At 38.8% G+C, this 22,965-nt stretch overlaps 1 protein-coding gene across 7 annotated transcripts in view; it reads right to left on the bottom strand.

Moving 5' to 3' along the window:
* Positions 1 to 22,621, bottom strand: part of RXFP1 (relaxin family peptide receptor 1) — a 98,853-nt gene extending 76,232 nt beyond the window's left edge. For 4 of the 7 annotated variants that reach the window (XM_008685546.2, XM_008685551.2, XM_008685549.2 and 1 more), the window contains exon 1: positions 22,364 to 22,621. In XM_008685546.2, the coding sequence (XP_008683768.1) occupies positions 22,364 to 22,412 (49 nt within the window). In that variant the 5' untranslated portion in view covers positions 22,413 to 22,621. Of the gene's footprint in view, positions 1 to 3,688; positions 3,762 to 22,363 lie in introns of all 7 variants that reach the window. The other 3 variants (XM_040626401.1, XM_040626402.1, XM_008685552.2) reach the window with 2 other exon arrangements.
* Positions 22,622 to 22,965: the final 344 nt, after the last annotated feature.

The following is a 22,965-nucleotide window of genomic DNA, read 5'->3' as shown; positions in this document are numbered from 1 at the left end:
CTGCGGACGAGCCCTCTTCGCTCTTGCCTAGAGTCGGCGTCCCCCGGAGCTGCAGGGACCACCTCCTCTCCTCTACTCAGGGCACAGTCCAGTGGTTCCTCCTGCTCGCTAGACATTACCAGTTTTTACCACTTTCCCAGCTCATTCTAAACAGCCTGAAAACGTGCTGTTATGTCTCCCTTCTTAAAAACAAAAGAAAAAAAAATTTCATGACCCCATTTCCCATGCCAGTTCCATTCCCGTTTCTTGTCTCCCCCTTTTAGCAAAACTTGTCAATCATGTTCTGTACTGCTGTCTGTGATATAATTTTTCTGTTTAGCTTTACCTCCAAAGTTTCGGAGAGCTATCAAATACTACCTTAATCTCCCTTTGTGACTTTGGGTTACCGTGTTGAACAGCACAATGATACCTTTGGGCCTTTTGAGGGGATTTGTGTCCTATAAATGTGAGCACAGACTCCGGTCTTTTGTAGAGTTTTTCTCCGCAATTCTTCGCCAGCTGTGTCTTCACCCATCGTTAATGTTTGCCTCTGTAGTCTTAGTCCTCTAGTTACCATTTCTAATTTTGTACGTGAACTGCCTGTAGCTACAAATACAGATACTCAGACATGGGAAACTTCTGTGTAAAGAATGAGCAAATACGCTATGAGCGAGGGCCTGAAAAGGGCAAGATTTCTTTCCTCTTCTTTTGTTTTTTAATGGTTTTTAAGAATCGAGATTTTTGAGGTTCCAGGATAAGTGATCTTGGGTGAGATGTTATTATAAACATTTCTGAGGGCTTAGTATTCTGTCGTAATAAGTGTTCTGTAAGAATTTATTGAATGGATGCAGATATTTTCCAACACAAAGAGTAGCCAAAGTTTCTGAATTCTCTATGCGTTTCTAGCTTATTTCTCAAATCATGACAAAACAGTTTTCTCGACTATCCAACCATCACATTTTATTCCTACTCACTGGTATGACAGCACTCGGTTTTATCGATTACTCTAGTGGTGCAGCCAAGAAATAGAGATCCTAAATCAAGGGCAGTTGAATTTCCTAATAGCTCTTCCATTTAGCACCTTATTCCCATTCCTACTGTCTCAACTATTTCCAGTCCGTATTATATTATGTCCAGGTAATACATTTTTAGTGGTTTTCTTTTGATTACACTTTTAGCCTTATAGTGAAAGTGGTCCCAACTCACCATAACCTAATTTTTTAAACCTAAGAATCCATTACTTGAACTTTCTCTCCAATCGGCAGTTCTTCCTCTCATGTTTTTGAGCACTTAGATTATGTGAGGCCTAGGCTAAGCATTGCACATGCCTTGCTTCATTTTATCCTCATGATAATCCCATGAAATAATTATTAATATTATCATGACCTTACAGTTTAGAAGGTAAGACAGAGGAGTAAGTTGTGTGGGAGCACAGAACTGGTAAGTGGCAGGATTGATTCAGACTCAGGTCTGACTCCCTTCAGAGCGTGTGTTCTTAACATGGTGCCTCAACTTATTCCCCCATATTGACCTGCTTGTGAGCCCCTGAAAAGTCATTCATATTTCAGCCCCTTCCTTTTTTGGCTTATGATAGGGTCCCTGCATATCTTCTTTTTCTAAATCTTACCCTTCATGATCAAGGTCAATTATACTTTCTGACTGACTTCTTCTTTGACTTCTACTCTGGGTGATCTGTCTCTTTTTTGAAATCTTTCCAGTGCAAGGAAGAGATACTACTTCATGAGGGTATTTTATGTTTGTGTAACCCTGGATGTTCTAAGATATTTCCTCACAAAGTCAAAGACGGACATAAAGCATCTAAACAGACATTTTCCTATTGTTTCTTGGCAGATGTGTTGGAGATGGCAACTTTATAAATTCAGACTCATGGTTCATATGGTGCAATGATTGCCAGTGAAGACAAAGATTTCTTACCCTGGTCTCTCCTTCCTTCATATTTAGAGAGTAAATAAAAAATTTAAAAAGGGGGAAATACCATTCTCATGATCTTTCTTCTTAGAGAAGTTTCTAGAAATAAACAAATGAATTGAGGAATCTTTGTGGAGAACTTTATATTTAAATGGCCAAGTTATAGGCAAGAGGAACCAAACAGAATAAAGTGGACAAATATGCACCATTTATTCTGATATTTAGTATCAATACTGATGTTTAGCAGAGTTATGTTTTATTCTTGGGTATGCCTCTAAACTGATGGGCAGATGTGGGCAAGTCATTTCCTCTTGCTGGATTTCGGATTTCCTCACATGTCGAGAGAGGAGACAGTACCGACTGTTGTTTAATATTATTTGATTCTGGGTGGAAGATAAAATGTTAACAAAAATGTTTGAAAGTTCGTTTTTCAAGGGGAAGTACTAGGAAGAGAAGATAAATGAAGAAAAATTGAGAAGAAATACAGAATAAAATTGAGAAGTAGAGAATAGATCCAGTTAAAGAGTGATTGGGAGAGGATAGAGGAATTTCTAGTTGCCCTACTCATAACCTATTGCCCCCTTCCCTTTCATAATGGAATCCCCCCCCCCCTTTTTTGTGGTGACAATGTGTTCAGTACCAGAAAATGAGATGACAGGCCTCAACATTAATGGTACTCCCAGTCCCTGTGTTTTCTGCTGCCTTGGCTGTGAGGCAGGCGATGTGACCAAATTCCTACTAATGAGATCTAAGAAGTAGAAGTCTTCTTGCGGAATTTCTGGAAAAGCTATTGCTTTCCTGATTAAAGGGGAAAGATGGAGTTTCATGTCAGTCTTTCCCTTCTTCCTGCTTTGAGCATGGACTTAATGTCTGGTGCATCAGTAGCCATCTTGGCATGCTTTGGGAAATTAGGATTTAACACCATAACCAATGCACAAAAGCTGGTAGAGTAAAAGAAAGAGCCTAGGATCTTAATGGTATGGCCGAACAGCTGATCCAGTGTCAGCAGGCACTTACTTCTGGATGGTGTTCATGTGAGAAAAAGAAACTCTTATTTGTTTAAGCCACTGTTGCTTGGTCTTTCTCTTTGTGGCACCTGGAATGCATTTCTGATGCAGAGGGAAATGATGAAAATAGTGATACAAAACCCTACCCTGGAGGGGAGTATGAGAACTATAGGTGTATCTACGTAAAGGAACCTAGGAAAATGAAAATCCTTGCCAAATGGTGAAGGCAAAGTATGGGCTTAGGTTAAGGCTTCAGGAATGACTTTGAGCCCGGGTGGCTCAGTCAGTTAAGCATCTGCCTTCGGCTCAGGTCATGATCCCAGGGGTCCTGGGATCAACATCCGGGGTTCCTGGGATAGAGCCCTGCCTTGGGCTCCCTGCTCAGTGGGGAGCCTGCTTCTCCTTATACCCTGCTCATGCTCTCTCTCTCGCATAAGTAAATAAAATCTTAAAAAAAAAAAAAAAAGAAATGACTTTGAAAGTTAGGACAGATTAGGTGTGATGTTTTTGTTTGAAAGTTCGTGGAGAACAATGAAAAGAACAAGTGAGATATGGAAACAGGGAGCCCTATTTTAAAGACAAAATAATGTAATGGGAGATGAGCCCCCAAACCTAGCATGTAGATTTCCTCTGGTATAGTTCTATGACAGCTTCTGTAACAGTCTTGCGTTGGGAAAAAAGCTATTATTTTAGATATATATAAAAGTGTACCCTTGAATCAGACAAACCGAAACTAAAGAATGTTCTACAGAACAACATTCTTCAAAACTCACGTCATTGTCTTCAGATTAAAGGAGACTACAGAGCTGTGGCTGCTGAATGCAAGGTGTGATCCTGGATTGGAGCCTGGATTAGAAAAAAAAATAATTTTTTTTCTATAAAGGTCGTAATTAGGATAATCGATGAAATATGAATATGGATTTTATGTTAGTTTGATTTTATCAGTGTAAGATTTTTCTGAATTTAATCATTGTATGGTGCTTAAGAAAACTAATTCTTAGGAGGGAAGAATCATGATGTCTGCAACTTACTCTCAAATCGTTCAGCAAGAAAAATATGTGTAAGTTTGCGTTTTGGTGAGAGATTTAGAAAGCAAGTGCGGGACAATGTTAACAACGGGTGAATCCAGGTGAAAGGTATAGGGGTGTTCGTTTACTGCTTTTGTAATCTTTTTGTAGGTTTAAAATTTTTCAAAATAAAATTTAAAAAAGTTTGGTAGGTGTAACTTACTGTAGCTGAAAAGCTTTGTCAAGTTCCCAGGTTTTAAAATGTTTATTATTATATCTAACCTCCTCTCTGCCTGGTATTTGGGCACATACCCACACAATTTTTGAAAATATATGACATTACCTGGACACCGTGTGTGTGTGTGTGTGTGTGTGTGTGTGTGTGTGTGTGTAATGTAGGTATGCTTTAAGTTTCTGGGAGTTATGGGTGTAAGACACAAACAACTTTAAATGCCAGTCATATTATCTAAAGATATGTCATTCCATGGCATCTGTGTGTTTATGACTTAGAGTCTGTAGTTTCTTCTCCCATCTTTAACCCAAAGGACAATTTCAAAGGCATATTTATAGACCATGAGAGTTGGACGAGGCTTAATTGGATGTGACATAGATGTCTCAAGGTATGCAGAGGGGATATTACCTCTGAGGGAGAAATACAATAAGCAAGACTCTGAATATCATTACAGGGCTGTTCCAGGCACCACTGACTATTGACTGACTGCATGTCTGCAGGCTACAGGTTAGGTGACCACTTCCTTTTTAGAATTCCCATGGTGGCTATTATTTTGTTAATAACGTCTGTCATGGACTTAATTTTAATGCTTTTCCATATTGCTACTTATTATTCAGCAAAATCAGAGAGGCTTATTTAAATCTGAATATTTTCCTGTTTGTGCCTTTCCTTAGAATTGCCACAACCTCAGTCAACGGCAGTCCTCAACACTTGCTCCCCACATGGGTCCTGCATGTTCACAGTGTAGGCTATGTGTGGCTGCCGCCAGGTCAGGGTGGGGGGGGAGTTATTCTTGGAAGTTCCCAGTTGTGCCATTGGGGATTTTGTGCAGGTTTCATAACTTCTCAGTTTCCTCTTCTAGAACATGGGGATTAGTAAAATTTCCCTTCTGTGTTTTTTGGTGTGATTAGATGAAACTAATGGATGTGAAAGTGTCCTTCACTGCCTTTCACAGAAGTCATGTGTACTATGTGTGAATTTCCCTTCTTTCTAAGTTCATTGCTTTTAATTTCTAGATTATTTCTATTGTAACTAACAGCTGTGCTGAGAGTATATCCATTCCATCCTATCCAATCATGGATCCATGAAATTGTAAGCATCATGGGCAGAATATTAGCTGAGCTGCTAAAAGTCACATGTAGCCCACTTTGATGCTAAGACTCTCTCTGAGGGGCGCCTGGGTGGCTCAGTTGTTAAACGTCTGCCTTCGGCTCAGGGCGTGATCCCGGTGTTCTGGGATCAAGCCCCGCATCAGGCTCCTCTGCTGGGAGCCTGCTTCTTCCTCTCCCACTCCCCCTGCTTGTCTCTCTCTTACTGGCTGTTTCTCTCACTGGCTGTCTCTGTGTCAAATAAATAAAATCTTAAAAAAAAAAAAAGACTCTCTCTGATACCAAGTAGATATTGCTTATACCTTTTTTTTCTTATTGATGTCAATCAGGAATTAATTCATACTCTTCCTAATCTTTTGTAGGGCACCCCCACCCTCAAAACTTTCATGATTGATTTCTAATGAACGTGGCTCTCTGTAGGTCCTCATTCGTGTTGTTGATTGCCGACTGCCTATTTCTGTCCACACTGCTGTCTCAAATTAGGCTGAAGCCTGTACTGGGAGAGGATTCCTAATTCAGGTCACCAGGTTAAACAGTGAGGAAGGATTCATCTTCTCTCCTTTGGTCATGCTCTAGCATGGCTGTTGCCAGCTGGGCTCCCTCTGTGTGGCTGCGGGCTGTCCTGCCCATGTGTACCCAGCTCATTAGACCAATAAAAGGGTTGGACGCTCACCTGTGGCAGGTGAAGGCAAGCATCATTCCTCCAGAACGGAATTATTAAGCAGAGAATCTGTACTTTACATAGCCATTTTCCTACATATTCTTCTCTCCTTTATAAGAAAATTCCCTTAGGTTCTCTCTGAGCCTCACAATTCCTTTTGCCTTCTCTCCCCTTTTAGGGATAAAGGATTCTCTTTGTCCCTCACCTCCCACCTGTGATCCTTTAGCAAGGGCTGGTGACTTTCTCTTCACAGCTATCCTGAATGTGCCCATGTCTCCTCTTCTCGCTTCTTCCTTCTCTCATAGGGTCCGCCACTGTCTGTTCTTAGCTGCAGTACTCTCTCACTTGGACTTCCTGCTTCTCTTTTAACCTGTTCCCCGTACATTAGCCAGAGGGATCTTTCAAAAAGAAATCAGATCACAAAAATATCCTCTTTCAAAGCTTATAATGTCACCCCATTATTCTTAGGATAAGAATCCAAACTCTCTACCCTCCCCCTCACCCCTCCCCTACCTTACATGAGTGAGACACTCTTATTCACTGATTTGGTTTCTTTCCACTTTTCCTCTTCACTTAATTTCAGCCATATCTGGATGGTCTGTTTGTTCCTACTTTAGAGTCTTTGAGTTAGCTGATCTATCCATCTGGATACCTGGATTGTTCTTCCCGCGGGTCATGGCTGACTATTGCTCATTACTCAGGTTTCAGATAAATATCCCTGCCTAACTGGGATCACTCTATCTCAAGTCTCTCTACATTCCTTGTTAGTTACACTGTCGGTGTTTTTTTTTTTTTTTTCCTCCTCCTTCTTCACAACATTTACTTCTATCAGGGATATTTTATTTATTGGTTTATCTTTTTCTTTTAAGATTTATTAATTTATTTTTGCATGCTTTTGGTGCAAGAGAAAGAGAGAGCATGCACGGGGGCTGGGGGGCAGAAGGAGAAGCAGATTCCCCACTAAGCAGGGAGCCCCTGAGCCAAAGGCGGACTCTTAACTCACTGAGCCACCCAGGTGCCCTCTTCTTGTAATTTGAATATCACCCCCAGAATGTAAATTCCCATAGGCAAGGCATCTTTCTTGTTTTGTCTACCTTTGATTTCTGATGCCTGTATTGATGCTAGGCATATTGTAGGAACTCAAAAAAATATTAGTCAGAGGAAAGGAAGAATGAATAATTGTCCATGTATTTGAAACATTTGGAATAGTATTTTAAAATTGTGGTGCTGTGAAGATCTCTATGGCTCTTCTTCCAGACTCTGGCTTCAGCTAGTTAGGACCCAATTTCTATAAATTCCCCAGACACTTCCTGGGCCTGATCCTAGTGTAGCTACCAAATCTTTGTTTCTACAAAAGACATTAGCCCCTTTACCAGACTCAGCCACTCTAGGGACAAAGTTTTTGCCTATGGAACAACTAGACAAAGGACACTTTTTCTTTCTTTCTTTTTTTTTTTTTCTTTTTGTGGCAAGGGGAGAAAGGATGAAAGGAATAGAAAATTAAGGAAAGAAAGAGATGCAAAAAGAAATATTTGAAATTTGACTAGCTCTTCAGTATAGCTAGTGGTGGAATAATACTGTATTTACCACAGCTGTAGTCTGTCACCAAATGATGGTAAAAATCCTAAAGAGAGGTTGGATTTTAGATTTCGAATCTAGAATATACATCTGCATTAATCAAGTGAACAAAAATCCAAAAACTAGGTTTTCCTAAACTGACAAATTGACACGGAACTTATCTTTTTAGGAAAACCATAAAGTAAACTTTGTGCATTATATATGCCTGGCATTCCTTCAGCTTACCACTGTGAGCCCTAAGTAGCATACCGATAGTCCAACTTCAGAATGCACGTGATTTTCAGACTGTATTATTTTTAAGAGTTAATATAGTTTACAAATACGCATTTAATTTACAACAGAAAGTAATTTATCCAGTGGAAGGATTTGTCCAGCTGAAAGTGAATCTCTTGTTCTTCCATAAATGTATGGAAACTATTCTTTAGTTTTCTGTGACTAGTGATTATAACATTTCTAGTCACAGATGCTTTTAGCAATGGTTTTTACATAATGTTTACAATATCTGCAAAAGGATCCCATTTTCAGTTGTGTATCCCTTTTAGCACCATGATCTAACCAACTGAGCTAACTGGCCAACTCACTGTATCGCCTTTAGTTCAATGCTTGCAGGAATAATAAAATATACTCTTATTTTGAAGATGTCCTGGGAAAGCTACTTTTCTAAATAGCATGACCACGGATCTGCAATTTTTAGGGGGACTAGAAATGTGCTGAGGGTTGAGGGCTTCTCTGATGCATGATCAGTAATGTGCCCTAAACTTTCAGCACCATTTTGCCCCATTCTTACTGTGACCTTCATCAAGGAAACTCCAAGAAATAAAGTAATGAATGTACATTTGTGCCTTAAACTTATCACGCGTAGTGTTACTAATTAAAAATGAATATATTAAAACAAAGAATAAAATTATATCTTACAGATATTATGCCTTGGCCCTGTGAACACAATATTTTACATTATTTATATCTATACTGTTTTTCCACTATTGTGAGGTTACTGTGTATTGTGAAATGCTGAGAAAAATCCCTTAAGTTTGTTTACTGACACTTTCTTAGTAACAGCTTTGTGTTGCAAAGTTACTTATTGATTAAGGAGTAGAGATTGTACTTCTAGATAGTATCTTCCATTTTATTCAAATGAACACATTGTCCAACTGTTGTCCATTATTGTATGTACATTTGTTAACAATGTTTTCTATTATGTTTTGTCTTTTGCCTTATTTTCAAATTGGATCCAAAAGCTTTATGTGATTAAAGAAAACAGTGAGAAAATAACACAAGAAAAATAGGAAACATGTAAATACAGGCACAGAGTGGATCAAAAGACTCTTTTGGGAACTAGAAGTAGGGATAATTGTTGAATGTTTGTGGAGTGCAATGTCAAAAAAAGCCAGTCATATTGTATTAGGGTAGTAGACAAAAACTTTGCCTAGTATTCCACACATATTTTGTGTATTTTATAGGTACAAGTCAGGGAGAAAATATACTAAAAATGTATTAAGGTCCTATGAAAACAATGTAAAAAACAGCAGCCAACTTGACTTGGTCATAGCCTCTATCTCTCTAGTGACTCAAGTGTAGCGGACACTTCCTTTAGGGATTGTTTTCAGTGTCTCACATTCTAGACCATTTTTGGTAAGTTGCAAGAGTAACTTTCTAAACAATCAATCTCTTTATATCATTCTGTGCATAACTTCTACTGCAATCATTTATGTACTATGGTCCAAAGCCCATTCTTGAGAGTGGCTTACAAAGAGTTCATAATCTGGTTCCAATGATCTTCTCTAACTTTATCTCCAAGCATTTGCTTCCTCGTTATTCTTAAGCCACCCCAACTTCTCATCATTTCCTGCACCTGCCATGTCCTCTCCTCCTTTGTGGCCTTGCCCACACTCTATCCGTGCTTGCCAGTGACTTCTCCTTTCCCCCAGGAAACAGTCAGTGGTGGATCTGAACTGACTTCAACTTGCTTGATCAGTTTGCTCGTCTGTAATTGGGAATAAAAATATTTGTTCTATAAAATGAGAGATAATATGCAATAATTATGTATCATGATTTTGGTGTTTGTATGAGGAGTGGAAAGAACTCAGACTTGGGTGTCAGATAAACTGGAGTTCAAGTTCTGAATTAAGTACTTATGAGCTGGTGATCTTAGCAAATTCCTAAATCTGAGACAGTCCCTCGTGTGGAGAGGTGAGAACATATTTACCCTCCGGAGTTCGTGTGAGGACTTAATTAGACAATACCTTCATGTGTTTATCTTCAACTAGAACTTCAATAATGTAATTGACGCTAGTTATAAATTCAGCAATATAAATAATTAATGTCAATAATCAGAATATGGTAACTCTGGTCTAGCACATTTTGTGTATCTAAGGACATAGAATATAGCACATTATAATATATATTAAACATTTGCAGCAATTTCCCCAGAATAAGTTTAAAAGTAGTGTAGGTTCCTGGGGACCGATTGGAGAAGAGCATTTGTGAGAGCACAGCAATCTCATGGTGATGAGAGCATGATGTCAGACTACTCTTTGTTCCTTCCTAATGTTGAGCACACACTCTATAGTTTCACACATTCTCTTAGAAGAAAGTGAATAGGTAAACACAACGATTTGGGATTTTTCACAATTCAAATAAAACTTTTACATTGTGGTGTTTTCATCTGTAATATTGTGATCAGTGTTGGTTAGAACAATAGGGAAAGAAAACATAGAGTAAAATGTAGGGAAAAGAGATTAAAAATAAAAATTATGCAAAAGGTAGGTGTAAGTAGAATAAGAGGAACTGGTTTGGGCAACAGAATGAAAAGGTGTGAGGAAATGGTGTCAGCAAGAATATGAGATATAGTCATGATATTTGGGTTAAAATCCAGATAGAATAGGTACACTTTCATGTGACTTTAAAAAATAACGAAATGAAGATATTCCTTTGATAAAGTGAATAACCCTATCCATCATTATTTAAATTATGAATATTCTGATTTTCCTTTAAAATTTTCTCAAAAGTGAGAATAAACACGTAGAGTTACTTGTATCCACGTATCACTATTGGGAAATCCAGGTAAATATTTGATATTAAATATTTTGCAAATTCTCAAAAGAGTTCCGTTTTACTAAAGTACGGCATTATAATTAGTTTTTCAAATTACTGTGGTTTTGTGTATATAATCCCTGCTTATCAAATGCTGCATGCTTTTATCATATATCCAAATATTCTTCTTTCCTAGTTACTTATTTTTTACCTTCTCCCACTAATACTAGGCAGTTGGACTGTACTTTATTGCTCAAAGAAGGTGGAGCACAAAAGGGCCTTTCTAGAATAGTCAAATTCTTGCCTGAGTTCCAAAGCTTAAAAGCCATGGCTTTCAACTGCAAAGGCCAGATACTTGAGAGAGCTTTTTTTTTCTTTTTATTTATTTTTTTGAATTCTACCATCTTTGTTGTGACTGTCAAGACCAAATACTGAAGGACTCCCGGAACTGAGTGTTTCCCCAACCTAAAGAAGTGGGTAAGCCTGTGTGATACTCTCAAAGCAGTTTTCTTGAAATCAGTGGGAACAAAATGTGAGAATGAAAAACCCTGTCCACTTGGAGTCTAAAGCTCTTTTGGGGAAGGGGGGAGGTGGAAATCACCGAAAGAGCTTGGAGGGGGGTGCCCAAATAGAGGTGATTCCTGTCCCAAATCCTAACACACAGCTCAAGGAAAGGGCAAATCTCTAGCAGAAGCCATATGTCTTGCGTGATGCGAGGGGACTGGGGAGCTGTGGTGCCAGGTAAACTAGCACAGGGGCTGAGTCAGCCCTAAATCCCCCTGGGCTCCCAACAGGTAAAGGACATGTGAGGGTTTCCTGTGCTCACCGGAGAAGGCTGGCCACAAGCAGACGGTCAGTGTAGAGAGGCGCTGTTGCCGGGTAGAAGCATGTGGATTACCCAGCCTTGTGCTGGAGAACATGGAAGTGTTTGAGTGCTTTGGTGAGTGCTGATGCCAACACCTGACAGGGAGCTAAACCTCACACGGAACTGGCAAAGTTACTGTAGCTGTTCATCCCTCCACCTGCCTTCCCCTTCCACGTTTCAGAAGCTGCCTCTGAACCTACATGCTACATGTGTGGGTGGACTGGGTAAGCGTTCTTAAGGGATTAAGATTGTACTTGAAAGATAAAGTTGCCAATTTTTAAATGAAGCTACTTTGAATTAGCAAATTTAAATGTCTATCATTTTTTTGTGGGAGTCACGAGCTCTCAGTTTAGTCACAGAAACAAAATTTCACCTTTGCACAGCTGAGATTTGTGGCCTAAGAATGAAAATTTGTGTATTATATCCTATATCTGGTTTTGATATACTTACTATAATGATGGAACAAAGCTATTATTCTGTGTGTCTTTGCGTGCACGCGGGCGTGTGTGTGTATGTATGTGTGTAATAGTTTACACCTTTTCCTGTACCCTTAAATTTCAAGACCAATAATGTTGGCATTGCATTTTAACCTTCTCTGAACTCCTCCCCTACCCTCTACTTCGTTAGGGGGAAAAAACCCTAAAACTGAGAGATGAATTTTCCTGAAAAAAGTAATCAGAATAGACAATAAATTTTGTGTGCAAGGAGACTGTGTGGCAGAGGAGCATGTTGTATCGGGAGTAAGGGCTGGGTGATGGGGGGAAAGGAGGCAGGTGGGGGTCCACGTGGTCTTGCATCAAAGAGAGAAATCTGGGTAAAGAGTCAAAAGTTCTTGGAGATTGAAGAGTGATAGAGAAGACAGTACATGGACTTCAATAAGTCTCGTGTAGACTATATACAATAGATAAGTCTTTAAATCTTTTTGGAGGCACGAATAAAGGTGAATGCCCTTGCTCTGTATGAGTTTCATTAAATGTGAACCCGTTCTGAGACTGGCTCACATATAATAGCTTTATAAAGTTGCACTAACACCACTACCAGCACATACGTGCCTCAGTAAGGATACGCTGCCTCTCCATCATGGACTGCTGGGAGATTTCACTGAATTTTTTAATCTCTTAGAGCTTATTCTCCATCTGCAAACACTACTTATTTTTATTCCGTATGACGTAGCATCATTCTTCCTTTGATTCCTTGATAACACACTGGCTTGTTAAGTTCCATTCTTCTTGATCAGTACCACATTCGCTCCTTAATTATCTATTCAGGTATTCATTAAGAGCTGTACCACAGGCAAAATGTCAAGGGGATTTAATCATGACAAAATGTTTGGCCTTGACCTATCTGTTCACATCTTAAGTTAATAATTCTAGCCTGTGCCTATTCGGATCTATCTTATAAGACAGACCTTAAAGCTGTCATAGACTGTGAACTCCTAGAGGGAAGGGAATAAGTCTATTTAATTTTTTTTGTGCAGCTCCTCCTAGGTAATGACTATAATGGACCACAAGAATAATATTGAACCCGCTATGTATTACCAGCATAGAAACTTTGAAAAAGATGCCTCAGAGCCAGCAGCACTACAAAAAGATTTGTATAGATTTTTTTTCCCATTAAAATGGATTTGATGGACAAATGATTTGTTACATTATTTCAGGTCAACACCGGGGAAGAATGCTCAGTTGTCGAGAAAAGTTATTGAATTTCAACAAACAAAAAACAATCCCTCTTTCCAGGGAGCTCTCAAGATCAGGGGTGAGGGCTGCAGGCAGAAGGGGAGAAATAAAAATCTAAATTTAACTTAGCTAAACTAGCCACCTCTCTTGGTTTTAACACAAAGAGGGAGGTTAAGTGGTGTTTAAGAGAATCTAACAGAAAGCATGACTAATGACGTCTTCTTGTCTAAGCTGGAAATGGGTGAGAAAGTAGAAACATTTATCAACCACGAAGCAGTTTTGCAGTTTCCAACAAATCAGCCACCACTAGGAAAGTAAAAATGGCATATCTTCTGGACCATTGAAAACGAATCAAACATTTCTAGCCAACTCTGGGAAAAGCCTATTAAAATATTAAAAGGCTGAGGGGTGAGCAGGCAGAGAGAAGAGGCTGCAAAAGAAAGACAAGGATCGGAGGCTTGGTGGGTAAATGTAATGGCCGCGCCCATTGTGTTCTGTCTCAGAAGCTGGTGCCTGAGGCACCTGAGTACGTAATCAGTTATTTTCATTAATTTGTACCTGCGCCATGGAACCTGGATACGAGCTTTCAAAACGTCTTTGTGCGGTAGCTCATGTGATGTTTCTCAGTGGATCCGGGCATGTCCATTAGTAAATTTTGTTCAGAATTTGTCAGTTCGTGTCCATCAGCATGTTTTATTCTCTAACACTTCAACTTCAAATCTATATAGTAAGATTTATCTGTTTAAATGGCTACACCTAGAGGAACCAACGGGGTGATAGCTCCCTTAGGCTGTGAGGGTCAGATGTTGGAACCATCTTACTGAATGCTGCAAAAATGAGCCAAAATGTCCCTGAATGTAGGTAACTGCAATATGGGTGCATATGTAATCTGCAGAAAGTGTGTTTAATAGGGAACTATCCTCTATGAACATCCTAACTCATGAGGAGGAGAGCTTAAGGATAAGAGGTGGGTAGAAATAAGAATTCTGGTTGCAAGTTTGGGGACCAAGAGGCAAGAGTTTCTCTTGGTGTGTGTTTTGTCAAGAGGTATGGTGAGGCTGAGGAATAGAGACCTCTGCTGTTCCCTCCGCTTGTGTGTCTCTCTCTCTTTCTCTAAAATAAATAAATAAATCTTTAAAGACAATCTAGTTGTCTGAGGAATAGCATAGGAGCACAGACTGGAGAGGAAATGCAGATAATGAAAACATCCACTGGGTCTTAATCTACTCTGAGATTGATAAAAGCCCCTTTCAATAAGGTTCCTTTGGGTCTGACTGCAAGCGTGGACTTAGAGAGGCGTGATCAGATCCTTCTCTCCCTGCCCATTCTCTTCCTGGTTGTGAGAATGATTTAAAATGTTTATCTACTAGGCAGGCACGTGAATAATGATTATACTAAGCTGAGTGTATTGGCAAAGCCTTAATCTTTGAGGCCAGGATTTGGGCGGATAATAAATTTATTTTAATAACCTCAGTGTAGTTTCTCTCTACTTTAAGGCGATGTTCTACCCTTCTGATGTTTCCTGCCCTTCTTGACCTACATATGAAATTTGGAGGCCCGTTTTTAAGAGTAAATCAAGACTAATAAAATGGACAACAAAAGGGAACACAGCTATATGACCTCAGTTTCTTCCTATGTAAAAAATGAGGGTTTTGGACTCTACAAGCTTTGACTTTCTCTTAAACTCAAAAGCCTAATTTTATGAAACTTAAATTAAAAAATACTTGAGAAACATAAGATGAAACTGTCTAACTAGATAACAATTCACTAGAGACTCAGATGCTGGAAACAGAAAAAGCATTATTTTTCTTTAAATATATTAGTCAAGAGTTAAGAGAAATGATGATTAGGGGACAGTGGCATAATTAGATGTTTTAAGCAATGAATTACCTCATGTAATTGTACAGCCTCTCAGTTCAAATGCATGTTCAATTCTCTAACAAAAACAAATAAATATTTTAACTCTAAGCTGCCTTTTAAGAAGGGTGAATCTTACTATTAAAGAATATATCAGATTATCTGCTGTCCCTTTTTGTAGCTAATCATATGGGTGATATTTGGTTCAACTGATCACCTTGACTAAAGGTGGACTTGGAGTTGAATTTGGAGACAGGGACTCAGGCCAGAGAGCTGTGCTGTTCTTCACAATGGAAGGAGAACTTGAGTTCCACGGACAGTATTGGGGGGAAGTTGAAGAGGAATGATGGAGAGAGAGAGAGAGTGGAGAGAGGAGCTGGGACAACTGCCAGAAGTAAGGGTTCCAAGCGTTGAAGAGCAGCAGGTGCAAAATCCCCTGATTCTTCCTCACCAAGGATAATTCTTAGAGGCTTTTTTTGAGAGTACTGACTACTTAACAAAAGATATATTTGTTATTATGGAAGATTAAAGAAATAAGTTGACCCTAGTTAATTCAGGTAATATTGAAATAATTATAAAATGAATTGACTTAGCAAAAAAAAAAAAAATCAAACAGCCAAATTACTATAAAGTACAACTTTCTTTCTTTCCTTCTCTCTCTCTCTCTATCTCTCTTTCTTTTTTTCAAGAGAATATGTGCACGGGGGAGGGGTGGTGGTGGGTAGGGGCAGAAGGAGAGGAAGAGAGAGAATGTTAAATAAGCAGGCTCCAGGACCAGCATGGAGCCCGACATGGCGCTTGATCTCACAATCCTGAGATCATGACCTGAGCTGAAATCAAGAGTCAGATGCTTAACCCACTGAGCCACCCAGGCACTCCAGGAAAATATCAGTTTCTAACACAAGGAACAGGAGATCTCACTTTATAGTATCCTTTTTTTTTTTTTTTTCTTAACTTGACTTCTGGCATTGTTCTGATAGACAATAAAACCCAAATTTGAAATATTCATGACTTGCTGACCCCTGTTTATCTCCAAAGAAGGAAAAAGTTCTTGGTTGTTTTGATCAGGGTGATGGGTGAAAGTGCGAAATTGAAGAGGATGAGAGAGTATCAGGTCCCTATGTATAAGACAAGAAATAGAGCTACTGGGGTTGTGGGAATAATGAGGGGAGACTATATCCAGGAGGATGGAGAGGTAGGCTAACATAGGAATTGAGTAAATATTTATTGGTACTTTTTATGTATCTAGTTCTGTGTTATGTGCTGAAAATAAAAATGCTTCTAAGCAAAATCCTGGGGTCAATAGAGGTTGAGTTTAATTTTCTTTACGTTCAAATTATATACATGTGTATCCTAACTCTTCCGTTGGTGTGCACTGAGAGATGTCTGTAGAGCAGATGACAACAGCTCATAGGAGGAGATCTATAAATACCAGGCATGGATTTCTTGAACTTCCCTGGGATGGGGATGGCCTTACCTCAGGTTGTGCAAACTTTGTTTTTGTTTGGCTATACCAGTTTTGTGACTTTGGGCTGGTCAATATTTTTTTATTGCTTAATCTCTAGAATGGAGAAATATCTAACTAGCCTCAAGGCCAGTGAGTTAGATCAGAGGATCTTTTAAGGACCCTTTTAATCCTAAGATATTGTAGTATTAGAAAATACTAGAACCAAATCATGTTTTACTAATACAGGCTTTTCAAGGAGATAGGCTTGGAATGAAATCTCTTTTGCAGCAATTACTAGGGAATGATGCCAGGCATGCTACTCAATATTTCTCATTTTCTGTTTCCTCTTTTGCAAAATGAGAATATCTCTTAGGGCTTTTATAGGGGTAAAATCCGATGTTTATAAAGCACTTAGTACATAGTTCATGGTCCATGGAAAGCTCTCAATAAATGGTAAATATAACAACTGCAATTATAACCACAATCATATTGCTTGAAATCAAAATGGTAAAAATGTTTAGAGTTTTTCAGATAAAACAAAAAACAAAAAACCAAATCTAAGTAGAACACCCAATTCCAAGCACATTTCAGTTGAACAAGTTTGTCCTAATGTGTGAAATTATGTTCGCAAAACTATTTAGTTCACAAATGTAGTATTTTGTTTCCCTTTCTACAGACGATGATGTATTTGCACAGACTTGTTAATTTTCTTTCTACTTAAAATTTAAAAATATGATTCCAAACTCAAAGAAAGAACAATACAAAATTATTAGTGACCTTCAAAAATATAGGGTGGTATAATAGATATTTCTGTAGTCTGCATATTGGAGAGATTATTCCCTCAGCTTTTGGAGGTAGGTAAATAGGTCAGTATTCTCTTTTTTCATATCCTGGTGGTTTGTTCTGGGAAAACCTCTTCCTTTCTCCATCTTAACGGTTAGGGAAAAATTGCTAGAAGATATGCCTGTTTTAAGACCTAAGGAAAGGCCCAGATGGTCTTGTAAGTATCCATTTGGAATCTAAAAGTGAGGACTTTCCCAGCTGCATCAGTTCTTGGCAAAATACTGAAGTGGATCAAGTTTATGTTTGGGCTTCTTCTGTTTCCTATTTCCTCACTGGTTCCCTGCCTCTCTGAAGTATTAAGTAAAATGATTGTTTTTGTTTAATGATACTGTTTAAGTAATAAGTAAAGCATTTGCTGATAGGGACTTATGATACAATTCTTCTTGGGGATTGTTTTTTAACTTTTAATTTTGAAATATTATAGACTCACAAGAAGTTGCAAAAATAGCACAGAGAGGTCCTATATACTCTTTACCCAACTTCCCCTAATGGTAAAATCTTACATAACCACAGTACATTATTAAAACGAAGAAATCAACACCGGCACAATATAGCTAACTAGACTACAGACAGAGGAATTTTTGGAGAATTAGAAATTCTCAAGGGTGAAAGAAAACCTTTTCTAAATCTTAATGTTGCCCCAATCTGTGTACACCTAGGTTTTTGCCCTTGTCTCACCGGTAATCTTAGATTAACTTTCTGTCTTCTCCATTCTCCCCTTCAGAGCAGGGATCATGCTGTAGTCACCCTTTAGTCTCATGCTTGTTACAGTAACTGGCATTCAGTAGGTATTTTTGGTTAAAAAGGTAACTAATAATTGCTTACGTCTTACACACAGGATCGCTCAGAGTGTTCACGGTCTAGGGGAACCATGAACACTAAAAACATTCAAATCTTGAGTCTTATTATTATTTATGAGCCTAAGTCTTGTGACAAGGTACTGTATGTCCTTGGGTCTTCCCTTCATTGTGTGCTTCATTTTTTCTACATAATAGAGTTGTTGTAAAGATTCAAGGAGGTAATTTATGTAATAAAGAAGCAAACATAAGGGCTCTGGGATGTGGATAGGGTGAAAGATTTTATTGCCATTTTACAAACTAAGGCTTGAGAGGGTAAGGCATTGCTGCAAATCTTAGAACCAGTACATGGTGGTGCCACGAAGCACCTTAGGCTAGCAGTCTTCTAGGAGATCCCATTGCTTTTCCCAGGCAACAGGAGAGTGGAGTAAAAACCAACCAACCAACCGAACAAACAATAACCACCATAGGGTAGTTACAGAGATTTAAGATTTTGTTCTTATGTGGTTGTTGACTTCTTTTGCTCTGTGCATAGGAAACCCTCTCTTGCTGGAGCTGGATGGTGAGATAAAGTAGGAGGTGAATTATGGGTGTAGGTTGTTATTTTGGAGGTTCCTACCACCTGCCCTTCCACCTTCCCCACTCAGTTGACACTCTATCGCCAGGAATCCTGCTTGCCAAACTGTGCATCAGATGTTTGTGCCTTCATCGTTCGCAGATGGTGTGGAAGGATGAGAACTTGGAGCCCTTAAGTACTCACACTACAAAGTCAAAAAAATTTTTTTAAATCACAAGATAACTTAAATTTTAAAAAGCTGGAGGGTTTTGACATCATCATCATCGTCATCATCTACTTTTCATATTTTGTTCATGAAAATAAATTTTTTTAATGAAAGAGAATATGTAAACAGGGAACTTTTTAAACTGAGCTGAATTGGCTGGTAACACATTAACTAAAGTTGCTTTTCAACCTGCCCTGAACACCTTTTACATATCCTTGAATTCCTCATATTAGAATTCTATTTTCCATATTAGAATAATAACTTGGGGGGCGCCTGGGTGGCACAGTGGTTAAGCGTCTGCCTTCGGCTCAGGGCGTGATCCCGGCGTTGTGGGATCGAGCCCCACATCAGGCTCCTCTGCTATGAGCCTGCTTCTTCCTCTCCCACTCCCCCTGCTTGTGTTCCCTCTCTCGCTGGCTGTCTCTATCTCTGTCAAATAAATAAATAAAATCTTTAAAAAAAAAAAAAGAATAATAACTTGGAAGTATTCCTTTGGCTTATTTAATCTATTCATTTCATTGAAATGGAATAGGGAAGAGTAAAACGTTATTGACTGATGAGGGTTTTGGCTACAAATGTCAAAAACTCTGGTAGCTTAAATGCTTGGATTATAAGGAGAAACATTCAGTTTTTAGTGGTGGTTTACCATTTGGCTTTTGGCCCTCTGGTTAAGGAAATAGGTAATGGGTCTTAAATGTAGGAACTGAAACCATGAAGCTTCTAGGAGCAAACATAGAAACAAAGCTCTTTGATATGGATCTTGGTAATGATATTTTGGATATGGCACCTGAAACCCAAGCAACACAATAAAAAGAAATAAGTGGGACTATACCGAACTAATAAGCTTCTGAGCAGCAAAGAAAACCATCAACAAAGTGAAAAGAAAACATACAGAATGGGACAAAGATTTGCAAATTATATATCTGATCAGGGGTTAATATCCAAAACATAACAACAACTCATTGAACTCAATAGCAAAACAATCAAATAACCCAATTAAAAAATGGTCAAAGGGGCGCCTGGGTGGCACAGCGGTTAAGCGTCTGCCTTCGGCTCAGGGCGTGATCCCAGTGTTCTGGGATCGAGCCCCACATCAGGCTCCTCCACTATGAGCCTGCTTCTTCCTCTCCCACTCCCCCTGCTTGTGTTCCCTCTCTTGCTGGCTGTCTCTATCTCTGTCAAATAAATAAATAAAATCTTTAAAAAAAATAAAAAAAATAAAAAATGGTCAAAGAACCTGAATACATACTTCTCCAAAGGAGACCTATGCAGGGCCAATAGGTACGTGAAAAGGTGCTCAACATCACTAGTCAGATGCTAGGAGAATGTGAATCAAAACCACAATGAGATACCACCTCACACCTTTTAGAATGGCTATCGTTGAAAGGACAAGAGATAAGCTGGCATGGATGTGGAAAAAAGGGAGTCCTTACACACTGTTGGTGGAATTGTAAATTGGCATAGCTACTATGGAAGGATCCTCAAAAAATTAAAAATAAGGGGCGCCTGGGTGGCTCAGTCGTTACGTGTTTGCCTTCAGCTCAGGTCATGATCCCAGTGTTCTGGGATCGAACCTCGCATTGGGCTGCCTGCTCAGTGGGAAGCCTGCTTCTCCCTCTTCCACTCCCCCTGCTTGTGTTCCCTCTCCGCTGCCTCTCTCTCTGTCAAATAAATAAAATGTTAAAAAAAAAAATTAAAAAGAGAACTACCACATGATCCAGCAATTGCACTTCCAGAAATATATCCAAAGGTAATGAGAATCCTAACTCATTAAAATATGCACCCTGGTATTCATAGCAACATTATTTACAATAGCCAAGACATGAAAACTAGCAGCATGTCTACCCATGGATGAAGGAATAAAGAAGTAGTGGCATATATGTATATATATATTAGAATATTATTCAGTGATAAAAACGAGAAAATACTACAGTTTGTGATACGTGGAGGGATCTTGAAGGCATTATGCTCAGTGAAATAAGTCAGACAGTGAAAGACAAATACTGTATGGCCTCATTAATATGTGGAACCTTAAAAAAAAAAAGAGGAAAGTCTCAAAAGTCTCTAGTGGAAAAAAGAGATAAAACTTGTGGTTACCAGAAAAATTGGGGGGCGGGTGAGGGGTGGGGGAAGTGAAGGAGGGTGGTCAAAAGATATAAGCTTCCAGTTATAAGAGAAATAAGTGCTGGGGATGTCATGTCCAACATGATGATGACAGCCCCCACTGCAGGGTGATGTACAGGACAGGTGTCAAGAGAGTAAATCCTAAGAGTTCTGATCACAGGGAAACAATTTTTTCCTATATTGCATCTATATAAGAAGAGGGATGTTAGCTGAACCTACTGTGTAATCATTTCACAATACACATATGTCAAACCATCGTTCTTTTTGACTTAAACTTCTCCAGTGATGTATGCCAATTATTTCTCAATAAAACTGGAATGAAAAATGATTACCAAGATTAGAGACAGAAAAGCTAGGAGCTGGGATATTTCTCCAGGATTCTGAATTGTTGCCTTGGTTTTGATGCTGCCCCTCACATTTGACCGATAAAGTAAAGCACCCTGGAGGTCAAGAGAAGAAAGGGAAAAAATCACTTTGATGCGGGACATGCCATCACAACTGGGAGAGTTCGGATGGAAATTTACTTGGAGACACAGCCAATAGAATATCTTAGTGAAAACTGACTTCTGCAAAGTTTTAAGAGATGGAGAGATGTAAACATGCATGCGAATTCTAAATTTGCTAAAGCTTAATCACTCACAGCATCATAAGGTATTAAGGACACACAGAAAGTTTCCTTTCTTGATTTGCTTTGGCTTTCTCAGCATTTATTACCTAGGAAATATAAACATTCTATTTCTATTTACGTAATATCATTTAAATAGGGTTGAATGCAGAATGACTCTTTCTTGATTTACATTCTTTTTTTTTCTGAAAAATAAACTACAGCACAGAGAGAGAGAGCAAGAACTGTCATTATAACAAAAGGAAAAATGCCCATTTGGGCTCCTGGTCTGTGCTTTTCATTGCTTTGTGCTTTTCCTTGTTTTTCTTTCAAGGAAGAGCGAGAGATCTCGTTAAATAAAAAAGGAGTTTTATGAATGCATTTCTCAGTGAGAAGGCACACCTATGATATCAAATCACAAAGACCGGGACCACGAAGCATTACAGCTACACACAAACCAAAATAAATGTAGACTTTACCAGAACATTTCAAATGGGCATCTTACTTGAACACCATTTCTTTAAAGACTGCTTCTCTTGAAATATTATCAAATTATTTATAAAATAATTGTTGCTTAAGCAAATTGGTTGTTATGAAGCATAGGTTTGTATGTCATGTTACTCTTGCTTAACTACTGCCTCTGTCAATATATTCCAGTTTCTAATATAAATACCAGAAAGGACTTAAGAATAATTCTGAAGTGAGAATACAATTTTATCAGAAAAAAACATTTTTATATTAAAGGCATAAATGTAAGTAGTAAACATTTGTAATTGTGATTAGTTCATACAATATTATTAAGGCATATAAAATTAAATACTGAGCATACTTACAATATTTACCCAAAACTAAGATGCAGAAGAAGACAGGAGCAGATGTCATTTCCTTCTTTCTGAGCAACTGATTAATAAAAGTGAGTACAATTTGGTCTTGGTTTCTGAGTCGCACACAGCTCACGGTGGTTGTGTGCTATTTCTGTCTGCAATCTTACAGCTACAAAGCAGTCCTCCCTCCTTCCTCTCTCATTTCCTCTCCCTCTCTTTCCATTCCCCTTTCTTTTCTTTCTTCCTTTCTGTTTCTCAGAATCTCTCCTCCCACCCTCCTTCTCTAAAAGTCTTAATATCCTTCTTTGCACCCCCCTCCACACCCCCCCCCCGCCACAGCAAACACACCCGCCCCAGCGTGAACACAGACAAAGCTGAGCAGTGAGCAAAAGTTTCAGACAGAGAACATACAAGCTCTTCTTGTTGACTCTAAACATCTCTTTTTCTATGTCCTGCAACAGTCTACAAATGAGGGTGTGTGTGAACTGACAAATGTCCGAGCTGATCAAAGTCACACTACTAGAAAGAAACTGAGAGATATATGACAAACAAAAACCATTTTTTTCCCTCAGTGACTTGGGACTAGGAAAAGAACAGACCTACACAGGGCT

The sequence above is a fragment of the Ursus maritimus genome, unplaced genomic scaffold (assembly GCF_017311325.1).
Source record: "Ursus maritimus isolate PB19 unplaced genomic scaffold, ASM1731132v1 scaffold_11, whole genome shotgun sequence".
Lineage (NCBI taxonomy): Eukaryota > Metazoa > Chordata > Mammalia > Carnivora > Ursidae > Ursus > Ursus maritimus.
Note: the sequence above shows the minus strand (reverse complement) of the source record. Positions and strands in the feature narration are given on the sequence as shown.